Below are 14,010 nucleotides of genomic sequence, written 5' to 3'. Positions count from 1 at the left end.
CATGAATTAAGTCAAGCATAAGAGGTCAATATATTGCATGGTTTCTCTAATGTAGCAAACTCAAAATATAAATAATGTAAAAAGAAAAACAGAAGAGCCATGTTAAGATATAGGAAGGTTAGACTCTAGAGATGGGAGGAGGATCTGGGAAAAGAAGGACAATGGGGAGGGTAGGGGTGACAAGGAGAATAAAAATGTGCATCCCGGGGCTGGGGATGAGCTCAGCGGCACAGCACCTGCCTGGCAAGCGCAAGGTCATGACTTCGGTTCCCGGTGACTGAAAAAAAAAAAAAGTGCATCCAGCACCTAAACTCAGCATAGGCACGGTGTGTTGTGAACATATTAATGAACATTTTTTAATGTTGAGAATTTAATAATTTACAAGAGCAACATTAAATAAATTCTAACACTAAGTATATTAAGCCAACTACATAGAGCAAAACATTTATCAGTATAATGTCATGGTATTGAGTTGAGGTTGTTTCTGTTGGAGTATATTAACTACCTTTGTATTTTAATCAGATTTCATCGGCATTTAAGTGTGTATTTTTCTGAAAATCAAATGTTTTATGACACACAGATCTCAAGATTTCTTCATGTCATGGTAGGTGGGAAAAACAGTTGGTTCCATTTGGCTCCTTACCTTAAAATATCTCCTGCACTCAGATGTTCTCATGCTTGGAATGCAATCATCAGAAATCTATTCTTTGCTATTAAATATATCCTTCTCAGCTCAGTCCATTTAGAAAATACTGTTACCATAGCCAGTTAGATGAATATTAACATATGTAGAGCATCTCTGTGAATAATATATGTAGGCAAATTGTCAGCATTCCTATTTAAGCTGCACAATGCTTTGTGAATTATAGGTGTTATTAGTCCTTTTTTACAGGTGGGTAACCGGTTGTTTAGAGAAGTTGAGTTATTTACATAAGCTTCTCTATTTAAGAAAGGCCAGGCTAGGGTTTAGGTCATGTCTGTCTCCTCCTTATCAGTGACCATTGTACATGTAAAGAGATCATTAGTAGTATCAGTTATTTCTCAGATTACTTTCTAAGGCAAACATCTAGGGTCAAGGACAAAGGCTATTTTTAGAAAAGATAGCAGATATTTCCTTTTACCTTATTTTTATTTCTTGTCCTTGTCAAGAATTACTGATTTTTGTCATTGTTGAATGGTAGTAATTACTTAGTGGTAATAATTAAGATTAAAAATTAGTAGCAAATTGAAATTAAGGCTAGTGAATATAATGAAGAGTTTTGTTGTCATTTTGTTGCTTTGCAAGTTATTGGACTTATAAAATATTTTGATAATTTAGTTTATTCAGACTGGAAATTAGATGATTAAAGCTATATTTTTGTATTTGAAGTTGAACATATTTCATATGTACTACAAATATATTTTTGAAATTTTCCTCTAAATTTAACACATTTTGGATGATTTGTAAATTACATATTAAGGTTTTAATTTCATAAACAAAAATCTGTATAAAAGAATAGAATTTTTGTTGGCATGAGAATATTTTTAAGAAGTTGAAAGAATTCCATTCATGGATATGTGAGGGAACACATTTTGAAGTCTAATCCCAAGCATTTATTTTTTGAAGTTTTGAAGATGTTTATATGGTTTGTTGTTTATATTTCTTCGTTGACTCAAACAGCTTAAATAAAAGAGATAACTTACTTTTTAAAAAATGAATTGACTATTTTTGGAGCAACTTTAATTTTAGATTGCAGCAAAATTGAAATGTACAGAGTTTCAGTGATCTCCATGTCCTGACAGATGCCACCACCACCACAGTGGCACATTTGTTGGAACTGATGAGCCTACACTAATACTCATTGCCAGAAGTTCAGAGTTTATACTGCAGTTCACTCATGGCATTGTATGTTCCAGGGGTTTGGACAAATGTGTCACAACATGATTCTATCAGTGTGTATTCTACAGAAAAATGTTGTGCCTTCAGATTCTTCTACTGCATCAGGTTCATCATTCCCTCCCTACCAACCCTTGGCAATCACTGATATTTTTATTGTATTCAGTTTTGTCTTTTCTAGAATATCATGTGGTTCGAGTCATACAGTATGTAGCCTTTTCACCTGGGCTTGGTTCACATAGTAATATTCACTTAAGATTTCTTTGTGTCATTTCATGGCTTAGTGCCCATTTCTTTTTAGCAGTGAATAACATTCCATGGTCTAGTTGTATCAGTTTTTTTACCTACTGAAGGACCTCTTGCTTTCAGGTTTGGGCAATTATGAATAAAACTGCTATTAATATTTGTGTGCAGTATTTTTGTAGATGTAAATTTTCAATTCATTAGTGTTAATTAATACAAGGAGCATGATTGTAGGTTTGCGTGGTAAGAGTATTTCAGTTTTGTAAAAAGTTGTCTTCCAAATTAGCTGTGCCATTTTGCATTCCCACCCAGAAATGAATGAGAATCCCTGCTGTTTCATATCCTTTCCATTATTTGTTGTCAGTGTTTTGGAGTTTGACCGTTCTAGTGGGTGTCTCATTATTTCAACTTGCAATTCCCTCCTGACATAGGATATGGAACAGTTTTTCATATGCTTATTTGCCATCTGTATTTCTTCTTTGTTGAGGTATATATTCAGATCTTTTACCTTTTTTTTTTTTTTTTTTGGTTTTTCTCCAGTACCAGGAACCGAACTTACAACCTTGCGCTTGCCAGGCAGGCGCTTTGCCGCTGAGCTAAATCCCCAGCCCCTTTTACCTTTTTTTTGAGACAGGGTCTTGCTATTTAGTCTGGGCTGGCCTTGAAATCACTATGTAGCTACAGGTGGCCTTGTACTTGTGATCCTCCTGCCTCAGCCTTCCAAGTGCAGGGATTATAGGTGTGTACCACCATGCCCAGTTTTGGATCTTCTGCATTTTAAAAATTATGTTGTTCATTTTCTTACTGTTAAAAGAGTTTTATGAACATTTTTGTTAGCAGTCTTTTTTGTCTGTTTGTGGAATTTTGGTAACCTTGCAGAAGAGATTATAGATAGTTGGTATAATTTCTTTCTTAGATATTTGGTAGAATTTACATCACCTGTTGCTTTCCACTTGGAAGGCTTATTAATTGTTGGTTTAGCTTCTTAAATGGATATATGCCTATTTAGATTGTTCCTTCATGTGTGAGTTTTTGCAGGTTGGGTCTTTCAAGGAATTGGCCCATTTCGTCTGTTACGAAATTTATAGGCATACTGTTGTTCATAATATAGTTTTATTTTTCTTTTAATATTCAGGTGAGCTATAGTGGTATCATTCTCTCATTTATGGTACTAGTCATTTGTTTCCTCACCAGTGCTCCCTTCTCTGCTTATTAGTTGTTTTTTGGTTAGTTTCAAAGAGTCATCTTTTTTGTTAATTTTTCTTTAGTAATTTCCTATTTTTAATTTTACTGATTTATGTTCTCATTTTTGTTACTATTTTCTGCTTACTTTGAATTTAATGTGCTCTTTTTCTTCTATTTTCCTTAGGTGAAGCTTAGATGGCTGATTTTAGATCTTATTTTTAATCTGTGCACTCAGGGCTGTAAGTTTCCCTCTAAGCATGGCTTTCACTGCATCACAGAAATTTGAGTAAATTGTGTTTTCATGTTCATTTAGTTAAAAATATACTGTACAGTCATTTCTTTTGAGATTTCTTCTTTTATTTAAGCTTTATGTAAAAGCATGTCATTTAATTTCCAAAATATTTTGGGGCTTTCAAATTACTTTTAAAAATTAATTTCTAGCTAATTCCTTGTGGTCTGAGAGCAGACATTATATAGTCTCTATTCATTTAAACTTGCCATAGTTTGTTTTATGCTTAATAATAATATAGCCTGGTGAATGTTCCAAATGAATCTAAGAAGCATGCACAGTCTGCTGTCCTTAAGTAGTCCAGAGATGTTAGTTATTTCCATTTGATGGATGATACTTTTCAGTCAGCTATGTCTTTGCTGGTTTTTTGCTTACTAATCTGTTTATTTTTTATAGAAGTATGGTAAAGTTTTCAACTATAATAGTGGATTTATATATTTCCCCTAGAAATTCTATCAGTTTTTGCCTCATAGAGTTTTTGCACTTTGATTTTAAGCATATACACATTAAAGACTAGTAGTATGTCCTCAGAATATTGGTCCTTTTATCTTTATCCAATGGCTTTCTTGAATCCTCTTAACTTTCTGCTCTGTCTGCAGTAAATATAGGTACTACTGCTTTCTTTTGATTAGTATTAGGGTGGTATAGCTTTCTTTGTCTTTTTGCTCTAATCCATCTGTGTCTTATATTTAAAATGGATTTCTTGTAGATTGCTTTGACAGTCTTTTAATTGATATGCTAGATCATTGATGTTTAAAGTGATTATTGATATAATTGAATAGTACCTAGCATGTTAAACATTTTGTCACCTTTGTTCTTTGTTCCCGTTTTTATCTTCTGTACTTTTTCTACTTTTCTCTCTTAGCTTTACTATGTGATTGACAAAAGTCTATATATTTAAGATGTAGACCATGATGTTTTAGTATACATATGCATTCTGAGGTGACTATCACAATCAAGATAATAATTAACATATTACCTTAGCTCTTTTGTGTATATGGTGAGAAGATGTAAAGCATACTCTTTTTAAAAAAAAAAATTTATTTTAAAAATAAAAGGAAGAAAACATTAACATGAGGAAAACAACAAAAGGAGGAAAACATTAACATCTTTTTTTTTCTTTTTAATTGAGCATTTTTTACTCCTTTATAAGTGTGTCAGCTCTGCTTTTAAAACTTTCTTAGTGGTTGCTCTATAGCAGTGGTAACGAACCTACGGCACACAGGTTGCAGCCAGCTGTTTGTTATCATTGAAAGCTCTAAAAGGTTCCCCATCACTGCCCTAGAGTTTGCAGTATATGTTTACTACTAATTCAATTTCACTTTCAAATAACTTTCTACTACTTCACAGGTTCTTCAAGACTTCATAATTGAAAAATTCTACTTCCTCTGTCCCATCTTTTGAATCATAGGTTTTCTTCATTTCACTTATACAAAGCATCAGTATGCCTACACATATATACGTGTACATTGTATATACACATATACATAAACATAAATAATTGAATACATTGTTATTATTATGAACAAATTATTATGTTAGAGAATAAATAAAATAGAAGTTTTATTTTGCTGTCATTTGTTCCTTTCAAAGTATCTTTCATTATATAATAAGACATTCTTATCTATATAGTTTTCTTTCTTTCCAAGGATCTTTTCTTAGAATTTCTTGCAAGGCAGATCTGCTGGCCTCAAATTTCCTTGTTTTGTTTAATAAATTTGTTTCATCTTCACTTTAAAAGAGTGATTTTTACAGGTTACAGAATTCTAGGTTGGTTTTTTCCTTTCAACACTTTCAAGTAATTTATGCCACCCTATTCTTTTATGATTTCCAAGTTGGATGTTATTCCTCTATGTTTTTTTCCTTTGTAGGTAAGTTGTCTTTCTCCTTTAGCTTCTTTCAAAATTTTTTTCTTTACCTTGAATTTTCTAGTATGATTATGATTGGCCTAGGTGTACCTTTTTCTTTTAATGTTCTTGGTATTCGTGCTCACTTTGGCAGAACATATACTAATGTTGTTGGTATTTACTCTGCTTTGTGTTCTGTGAGTTTCCAGCATCTGTGGTTTGATGTCTGGCACTAGTTGGAAGAAATTCTTAGTCATTATTGCTTCGAATATTGCTTCTCCTCCTTTTTCTGTTTCTTCTCTGTCTGATTTTTTCCATATGATGTGTTAATGTTACACTTTTTGTAGTTTCTTCACTATCTCAGGATTTCATTCTTTTTTCTAGTCTTTATTTTTTTCTCATCATTTTGCTTTTTCAGTTTTGGAAGTGTCTATTGTAATATTCTCAAACTCAGAGACTCTTTCCTCCACTAAGCCTACTGTACTCACAAGTCTGTCAAAGGTATTCTTCATTTCTGTTTCAGTGTTCTTGATGTCTAGCATTTCAATTTGATTCTGTTAGAATGTTCCATTCCCTTTTTTTTATTATCCATCTGGTTTTGTATATTGTCTACTTTTTCCATTAAAGTACTTAGCATATTAATCGTAGTTCTTTTAAATTTGTGATCTGACAATTAAAACCTTACTGCTCAATTTGACTCTTGCCTTGGGTGGCAGGAGCTGCAGTAACTAGACCTTCAGTAAGATGTAGGGACAGGGAGAGCTCAGGAGTTCATGTGTCCTGGTCAGATCACCTTCCAGCAGTGGGGCAGGAAAACTAGAGTAGGCTTTAGTTCACTATTTGCGTATCTCTAGGTGGAAGGCTTGAAAGAGAGAGAGTTGAGGTTTTCATTTTCCCCAAGCAGTTTAGGCTCAGATAAAGCTCCACTGTTACCATGTGGAAACAGTTTCTCCTGAGGGCAGGCCTTGCTGAGCAGATAACTTTAAAGATTCCTTTTCCCCTTCAGTGCTGGAAGCTGGATGTGTAGGGGGGAAGGAGTTTCTCTGACATGCTTGTTGAGAATTCTTAAAGGTAAAACTCATAAAGGTGTGTGGTTCTTCCTAAGGTTGGGTTCCCTGGATTTTTTACTCTGATTTGTCATCTCTGAGCCTCTGGAAATTTATCAGTTACAGTTTATATTTTGACACTAGTGCCTGTAGAAATTTGAGCTTGTGAATTTCTGTTCTACTTAAGTTGTGATTCTCTGTATTTACCTATCTGCCTGGGGGATAGCAGTTGGGGGACAGCAGTTTGCCCTGTGATCACAGTTCTGTGATGCATCTAAGATTTATTGATTTACAATTTGTTTAGCTTTGTACTTGTTAGGATAGAATGGTGATTTCTAAGCTCCTTATATCCCAGACCAGAAACCAGAAATCCTATGATGACCAACAGGGTCATTTCTGAAATGTAACCGAGGCAACAATGTTAAATCTGTAGGGCTCTCCACATGAACACAGTGTGGTATTTGGTAAGAGCAAACTAAAAAGAACCAAAAGTTGAACTGGACAAATACTAAGCACAAAATGACATATTTTAATACTTACTTTATATTAAATATCTATATAGAAAGACTGTCCCGAGAAAACATGACCAACCATTTTTTCTTACCTCCGTTCTGAGTTTATTATTTTTTACCTTAAATACTTATCACTTATTATCTAACTACAACTTTGTACCTTAACCAACCTCTCCCCATGCTCTCAGACATCCCTTCTGCCCAGCTCCTGGTAGCCATCATTCTCGTCCCTTTTTCTATGAGTTTGATTGTTTCAAGTGTACATATATGGGTTTTTTTTGTCCTTTATGCTTGACTCATTTCTCCTAGCAAAATGTTTTCCAGGTTCATCCTTGATGCGAATGACAGAATTTCTGTTTTTTTAAAAGTTGAATAACAGTCCATCCATGTACTAAATTTTTTTTATTCATTTATCCACTAATGGACAGTTAGGTTGTTCCCATAATTTGGCTGTTATGAGTAGTACTGCAGTGAACATGGGAGTGCAGATATTTCTTTAATATATTGATACCAAGGACTTAATATATTTATGCAGTATTGTGATGGATTGCTGGGTCATATGTTAATTCTCTTTTTGGATTTTTGAGGAACTTCCATAGTTTTCCAAAATGGCTGTAGTAATTTATGTTTCTACCAAATAATTCAAAGATTATTTGTATCTTTTCCAGACCTTGTTATATTTTGTCTGTTTTATAATAGCCATTCTAACTTCAGTGAGGTGGTATCTTATTGTTCTTTGATTTACATTTCCGTGCTAACTAGTGATGTTGATCATTTCTTCATATATCCTTTGTCCATTTGTGTATCTTTCAAGAAACTGACCATTTTAAATCAGGTTATTAATCAGCATGATACTGGCAAAAAAAAAACCAAAACAAAACAAAACAGAGCTAAGGATCAGTGGAACAGATTAGAAGATGTGGACCCAACTACAAACACACTTAGCCACCTTATCTTTGACAAAAGGGCCAAACGTATTCACTGTAAGAAAGATAACCTCTTTAATAATTGGTGTGGGAAAAAACTGGCTGTCTACATGCTGAAGACCAAAACTAGACCCATGTCTGTCACTATGCACAAAACTAAAGTGAAAATGATCAAAGGTCTAAATATTAAAACAGAAACACTAAATCGACTGGGGGAGGAAATAGGTAGAAATCTTGAAGATATAGGTGTAGACAGAGAGTTCATGAACAAAATGCAAAGTACACGGGAAATTCTTCGAAGAATCAACAACTGGGATATCATCTTATTAATAAAAAGCTTTTGCCCAACAAAATAAATCAGCAACAGAGTGAAAAGATAACCCACACAACAGGAAAAAGTTTAGGCAATTGTACCTCAAACAAAGGACTTATATCTAGAACATATAAAGAATTGAAAAAACTCAGACCACCCAAATTCAAAGGCCCAATCCAAAAATGGGCATCTGAGATGAATATATACTTCTCAGATAAAGAAATACAAATGGCAAATAAATATATGAAAAAATGTTCATTATCATTGGTCATTTGAGAGATGCGAATTAAAACATTGAGATTCCATCTCACTCCAGGAAGAATGACTGTCATCAGGAAATCAACCAGTAACAAATGCTGGAGGGGCTGTGGGGAAAAAGGAATCTTTCTCTAATGTTGGTAGGAGTGCAGAAATCAGTGTGGAGATTCCTCACAAAACTAGGATTACAGAGGTCCCGTCTGACCCAGGTATTTCCCTTCTGGGTATCTTCCCAGAAGAATTAAAAATATCATACTACAGTAATATATGTGTACCCATGTTTATATCAGTACAATTTGTAAAAGCTAAATCTTGGAAACAAGCCAAATGCCCATCAACTGAAGAATGTATAAAAAAGAATCTGGTATTTTTATATAATGGAATACTACTGAGGTATAAAGAAGGATAAACTTGAGACTTTTATAGGTAAATGGATGCAACTTGAGACCATACTCATAAATGAAATAAATCAGGTTCACACGTGTAAACATCGTATTGTCTCCTAGTGTGAGAAGCTGAAAGAGTAAATAAGGTCTAGAATGTACAATAGATACGAAATGGGAAGTAATTGTTTAAAAGGAACTAGGAGGGAGGAAAGGGGAAAGGAAGGAAAGGAAAAGGGACAAAAATGTATGGTAGCTATACTGTTAGTGTCTTTTAGTTCATTGAAAAGGAAGATTCATACTAATATTGATTGGAGAATTTTTTATGCCCATATCTTGTACTCTGAGTAACTACTTTGAAGATAACAGTACTCAATATGTTACCTGTTGTTAGTCTCCTATTATTTTGTTATGAAATTTTGTTTTACCTGTTTTCAATAAAATGAAAAAATCAGGTTATTATTGAGTTGCTTGAACTACTTTTATATTGGGATAGTAATGAATTTTCAGAAATATATAGCTTGGTAGTTTAGATTTTGAATGTACTTCTAGTCTCAGTCATAGAAAATATTGGTGATAACTAAGTCAATAAACATTTTATTTTTCTTTAATTTTTGGAAGTAGCTTCCTGCCAAGTGATTTTTCTGGTGTTTACAGGTTTAAAGTTATATTCTATATTATCATCCAGTGGTAATTGTTTTCAAAGAGAGGAAGTGGGTTTTAATTACTTAAAGAGGATTAATGGAGAATTTAGTATTATTTTCCGTTATTGACCTTTCAATTTAATATAACTTATCAGAGCATTTTGAAATTTAATTATTTACAGTGAAGTGAATAAAAACTCCTCATTAAGAAGCATGAAATGTCATGAGTAAAATACCATTCTAGAGAGCCTGGGATATAGTTCAGTGGCACAGCGTCTGCCTGGCAAGTGCGAGGTCCTGAGTTCGGTTCCTGGTAACAACAACAACAAAAATACCTTATTCCTAAGTATTTCTAAGTGAAGATGAATTACAGGATTTTTTTACCCTACCTATAGGGCAAAAGTTGGATTGTTAAAAGAAGTTATGAAGATTTTCGGGTACTTGATAAACATCTTCATCTCTGTATTTATGACCGACGTTTCTCCCAACTCTCCGAGCTGCCCCGCTCTGACAGCCTGAAGGACAGTCCAGAGGTATGCATTAGGTACTTTGCACCTATAGTCACTACATATAAATCAGCAGAAATTTTTTTCTGTATGCTAAATAAAAGCTTATGTTGAACACCTAGGATCATTTTTTGAATTATCTGCCTATTTCTTAACAGAGACATTAACAGGATGTTTAGAACTAAAAAGTAAGTTTCCTATATAATTTTTTCCTATATAATTTTCCTATATAATTTTATAGGGAGGAAAACCCTTTATAGTAGTAATAAATAGACAATATATATTAACAGACCATTTTTTAAAGAAAGTATAAAAAATATGAAAGGCAAAATGTATCATGAACAAAAAGTGATGTCAGAGAATCAAAAATTGTGAAGGATCTTTGAACTAGATAGAATAAGATTTTGGGGGAAGAGAAAATATGGCTAAAAATGCATATGCAAGGTGATGACAAAACACAAAAATCTTACAAACACTGAATACACAAAATAACTGAGAAAAATGTACAGAAGAAAGCCCTGGAAAGTCTGGTTACTCTCCTTTGAGGGAATTTGACACTATCTCATCTATGAAGTGACAGCAGAGGTTTGGAAAATAAAAAAAAGCAGAGGTCATTTAAATTAATTTTAACAGCACATCAGAATAACTGGTCTACATACAAAATGGACACAACTAAAGAGAGAGTGAAACTGCAGATCAAGTCATTTGTCAGGTTCCTAGAATATGGCTCCTAGAAAAGACAAATTGCTAAGAACTTGTGAGAGAATAGGTGGGAACCATAGAGATTAGGTTCAGAGTAGTTCCTGTTCAGCGGGATAGTAGGAGTAGGGAGTAGATGGTAGGACATAATTAAAGAGCTCACTAGAGCTATAGAAATCAATGTTTTCAAATTCAGAGGGCCCAGTAGGTGATACTGTACCATCTTATGAAATTGCAGTATGTTAAAACACAGGAAATTCTTAAATCCATGCAGAGAACAAAATGTAGATTTTTCTTAAAACAGTAAGAATTAGGCACTAGACTTTGGCTCAGCCACGCTGAAGTAGACAATAGTGTGGGGTATCTTCTGCATGTTGGAGGTGGAGTAATTTGAAATCTCTGTCAGTTCCAGAGAGGTTAAGTAGGTGGCTGAGTAGAGTCATCAAGGATCATGCAGGAGCTGACCTGCCACAGAAGCACAGGAAGGCTTCCAGCCACCATTCCCTCTTGCTACAGAAAACCTTCATGTCTCTGATTTAATGCCCATTTGTGCCCATTTTGCTTACTTTCCCTCTCAGATAGCCACATTTCAGAAGCAGTGAGCTGTGCGTGGTGTGGGGTCTTAGGAACATGGCTGCTGTTGCCCAGCCACATCACAGGGGATTACAGAGGGACTGAGAGGAAAAGGCTTCAGGACCACAGTGGAGAGCTAGGTGGAAAAACCAGATGTGGATCTGTGACAAACATCTTTTTGCATTTTCAGTACAAAAACAGAAAGAGAAAACAACACAGTTAGAAGTTATAAAATAGGAGTTCAAAGTTAATGCCCCCACAAGATGGGTTAAATCACTATGTCAGTGTCCACAATTTTAGTAGTCATCTTCTGTAGAAAGTCCTCTGTAATTGTTAAATGCCTAAAGATCTGTAGCTCCCCTCCACCAGAAACAACCATTTACATCAGAGTATCTTTGCCAGAGAGTTGATATCTTCTGTGAGTCACAGTGTCCTGTGCCTTCTCTACAGTCCATCACTAAGATGCTCATGGGTTACCTGTCCCGCCTTTCAGCCATTGCTGGCAACAAGATCAACTGTGGGCCTGCCTTGACCTGGATGGAGGTATTAATTCACCTTTCATGCAGACTTACCTTAAAATTATTCTCTTAAGAAATTCAATGTTAATTTGATAGCTGTTGAGTTTCAGGAATCAAAAAACAAGTTTATTCTCTTTTGGGAGAATAGATGTGTAATATATGAAATATATTTTATCTTATGTCTTTCTTGATAATTTGAGAAACCAATTTTAACATATTTTATGAATCTTAATAATACCTGCTGTCGTGGTGTTCATTGTATTAATGTATACTTTGAGCAAGTTATATATTATTCCCGTTGACTTAATAATTAAAAATATTTTTCAGTTATAGATGAACAAATGACAATTTTTTAAAGGGTATGATTTAAGAATGTATAGAACAAAACATTGTCCAGAAAATATGTGAGGTATATATTCTTAATTTGCATATGCAGAAGTTAGGTTATTCTTTTTTCCCAGTGGAAATAGGGAATGCAAGAAGGGAGGTAAGCAGGACATAGAACTGTGAGCCAGGCCAGCTTGCATTGGAATCTTGACATTTTCATTATTGGCTGTGTGATCTTAGAAAAATAATTTAATCTCCCAAAAATTACAAAATCTCTTTTACAAAATCTCTTTCAACTTTAGTATCTTTATCTTTCAGTGATGATAAAGATGATTAGTGTCTTTTATAGTAAGTAGATTATATTAACTCAAATATTATTTGCACAGCATAATGACTGCCACATATTAACTACCCAGTAAAAGGCAGTTACATTTTTCTTTCAGACTTTTAGATTGCTCTCTCCTTAAATTGAATTGTATTTTGTAGGCAGCTAAAGAAACATGTACATGTCCATGTTTTTAACCACCTCACAGTACATGTTCTTCATTACAGATTGATAACAGGGGAAATCACCTTCTAGTTCATGAAGAATCATCAATCAACACTCCTGCTGTTGGTGCTGCCCATGTTATCAAGAGGTACACTGCTCGGGCCCCAGATGAATTGACCTTGGAGGTAAATGACTAAAGGCGGATATTTGTTCTGTGACCCCTGCTGCCTTTCCAGCTTCATCTTGAACTGTTCTAACTCCTTAATTTGAAATAAATAAATAAATAAATAAATAAAAGCACCAGGTTTTTCTCCAGTCCTTTATGTTTTAGTTGAAATGTTTTGTATTTTTTGTTTGAATGATTGTACTGATCCATCAGCACTTGCCTTCAGTGTATTCCATTTATTCCAAGAACTCATCCTTGGTCTCTTTTATTGCATTCCATGCTAGTAACAAATTCCAAACAGCTAGACCGGATGCCATTCAGAACTGTCCCCATGGCTTATCTCTGACATGTTACTTCTTAAATTTAATTATAGTTTTCATGTTTGTCTTAGAGGTCCTCTTGAAAGAGAGCCTAGCTTAGTGTTTTTAGTGCCTAAAAACAGTGATGTTGGTGTTTTTTAAAGTGCTTGTTGAAAAATTGAGTTAAAGAACAAAAGAAAGGTGAAATAAATATTTCTTGTTATCACATGCCACAAGAAGGGAATTAAATTTCTTCCTTCAAAAACATATTTGCCAATGAGAGCCAAAATAAATGCTAATTTGAGTGCTTTAAGAACAAACAGTGTAAGCTGGTGTGGTGGTGTATGCCTGTAATCTTGGCACTCTGAGAGACTGAGGCAGGAAGATCACAGGTGTGGGGCCAGGCTGGGCAACATAGTGATTTAGTGAGACCTGTCTCAAAATAAATTTTAAGAACAGCTAGGGTTGTAGCTCAGTGTAAAGGTCCTAGCTTCAGGCCCCAGTAAAACACACACATACACACACACAGAAGGAAAGAAAGAACAGTATAGACTTTACAGAATCTGAACTGTTTTTAAACCAGACTTTTAGGTTCTGTGCAGAAAGAAATATAGGTCTCAAAAGATGCTTATCTATTACTAAACATGACTTTGTGAAGATGGCTCATTCATTACTTGAGAAAGCAGTGTGACTTTACAGAGTACTAAAAATGTACTGCACATTAGTAACAGTGCCGTCAAGTGTTTAACCTCTGTTTTATCATGGATATCAGCATGATTGAAAAATATAACACCTATTAAATGTATTATTTAAAACTTACTCTCTTTTTTGTCTTTTTGAGACAGGGTCTTGCTATGCAGGTCACGCTGGCCTTGAGCTCACTTAGTAGCCCAGGTGGGCCTTGAGCTTA

At 34.4% G+C, this 14,010-nt stretch overlaps 1 protein-coding gene across 2 annotated transcripts in view; it reads left to right on the top strand.

The window, feature by feature from the left end:
* The window catches only part of Arhgap32 (Rho GTPase activating protein 32), a 203,565-nt gene that overhangs the window by 92,600 nt on the left and 96,955 nt on the right, over window positions 1-14,010 (top strand). For both annotated transcript variants that reach the window (XM_005378544.2, XM_013511093.1), the window contains 3 exons: window positions 9,918-10,055; window positions 11,751-11,843; window positions 12,698-12,820. In XM_005378544.2, the coding sequence (XP_005378601.1) occupies window positions 9,918-10,055; window positions 11,751-11,843; window positions 12,698-12,820 (354 nt within the window). The remainder of the gene's footprint in view (window positions 1-9,917; window positions 10,056-11,750; window positions 11,844-12,697; window positions 12,821-14,010) is intronic.

The sequence above is a fragment of the Chinchilla lanigera genome, unplaced genomic scaffold (assembly GCF_000276665.1).
Source record: "Chinchilla lanigera isolate Chin_1 unplaced genomic scaffold, ChiLan1.0 scaffold00011, whole genome shotgun sequence".
Classification (NCBI taxonomy): domain Eukaryota; kingdom Metazoa; phylum Chordata; class Mammalia; order Rodentia; family Chinchillidae; genus Chinchilla; species Chinchilla lanigera.
This window is presented reverse-complemented; position numbering and strand designations above follow the sequence as displayed.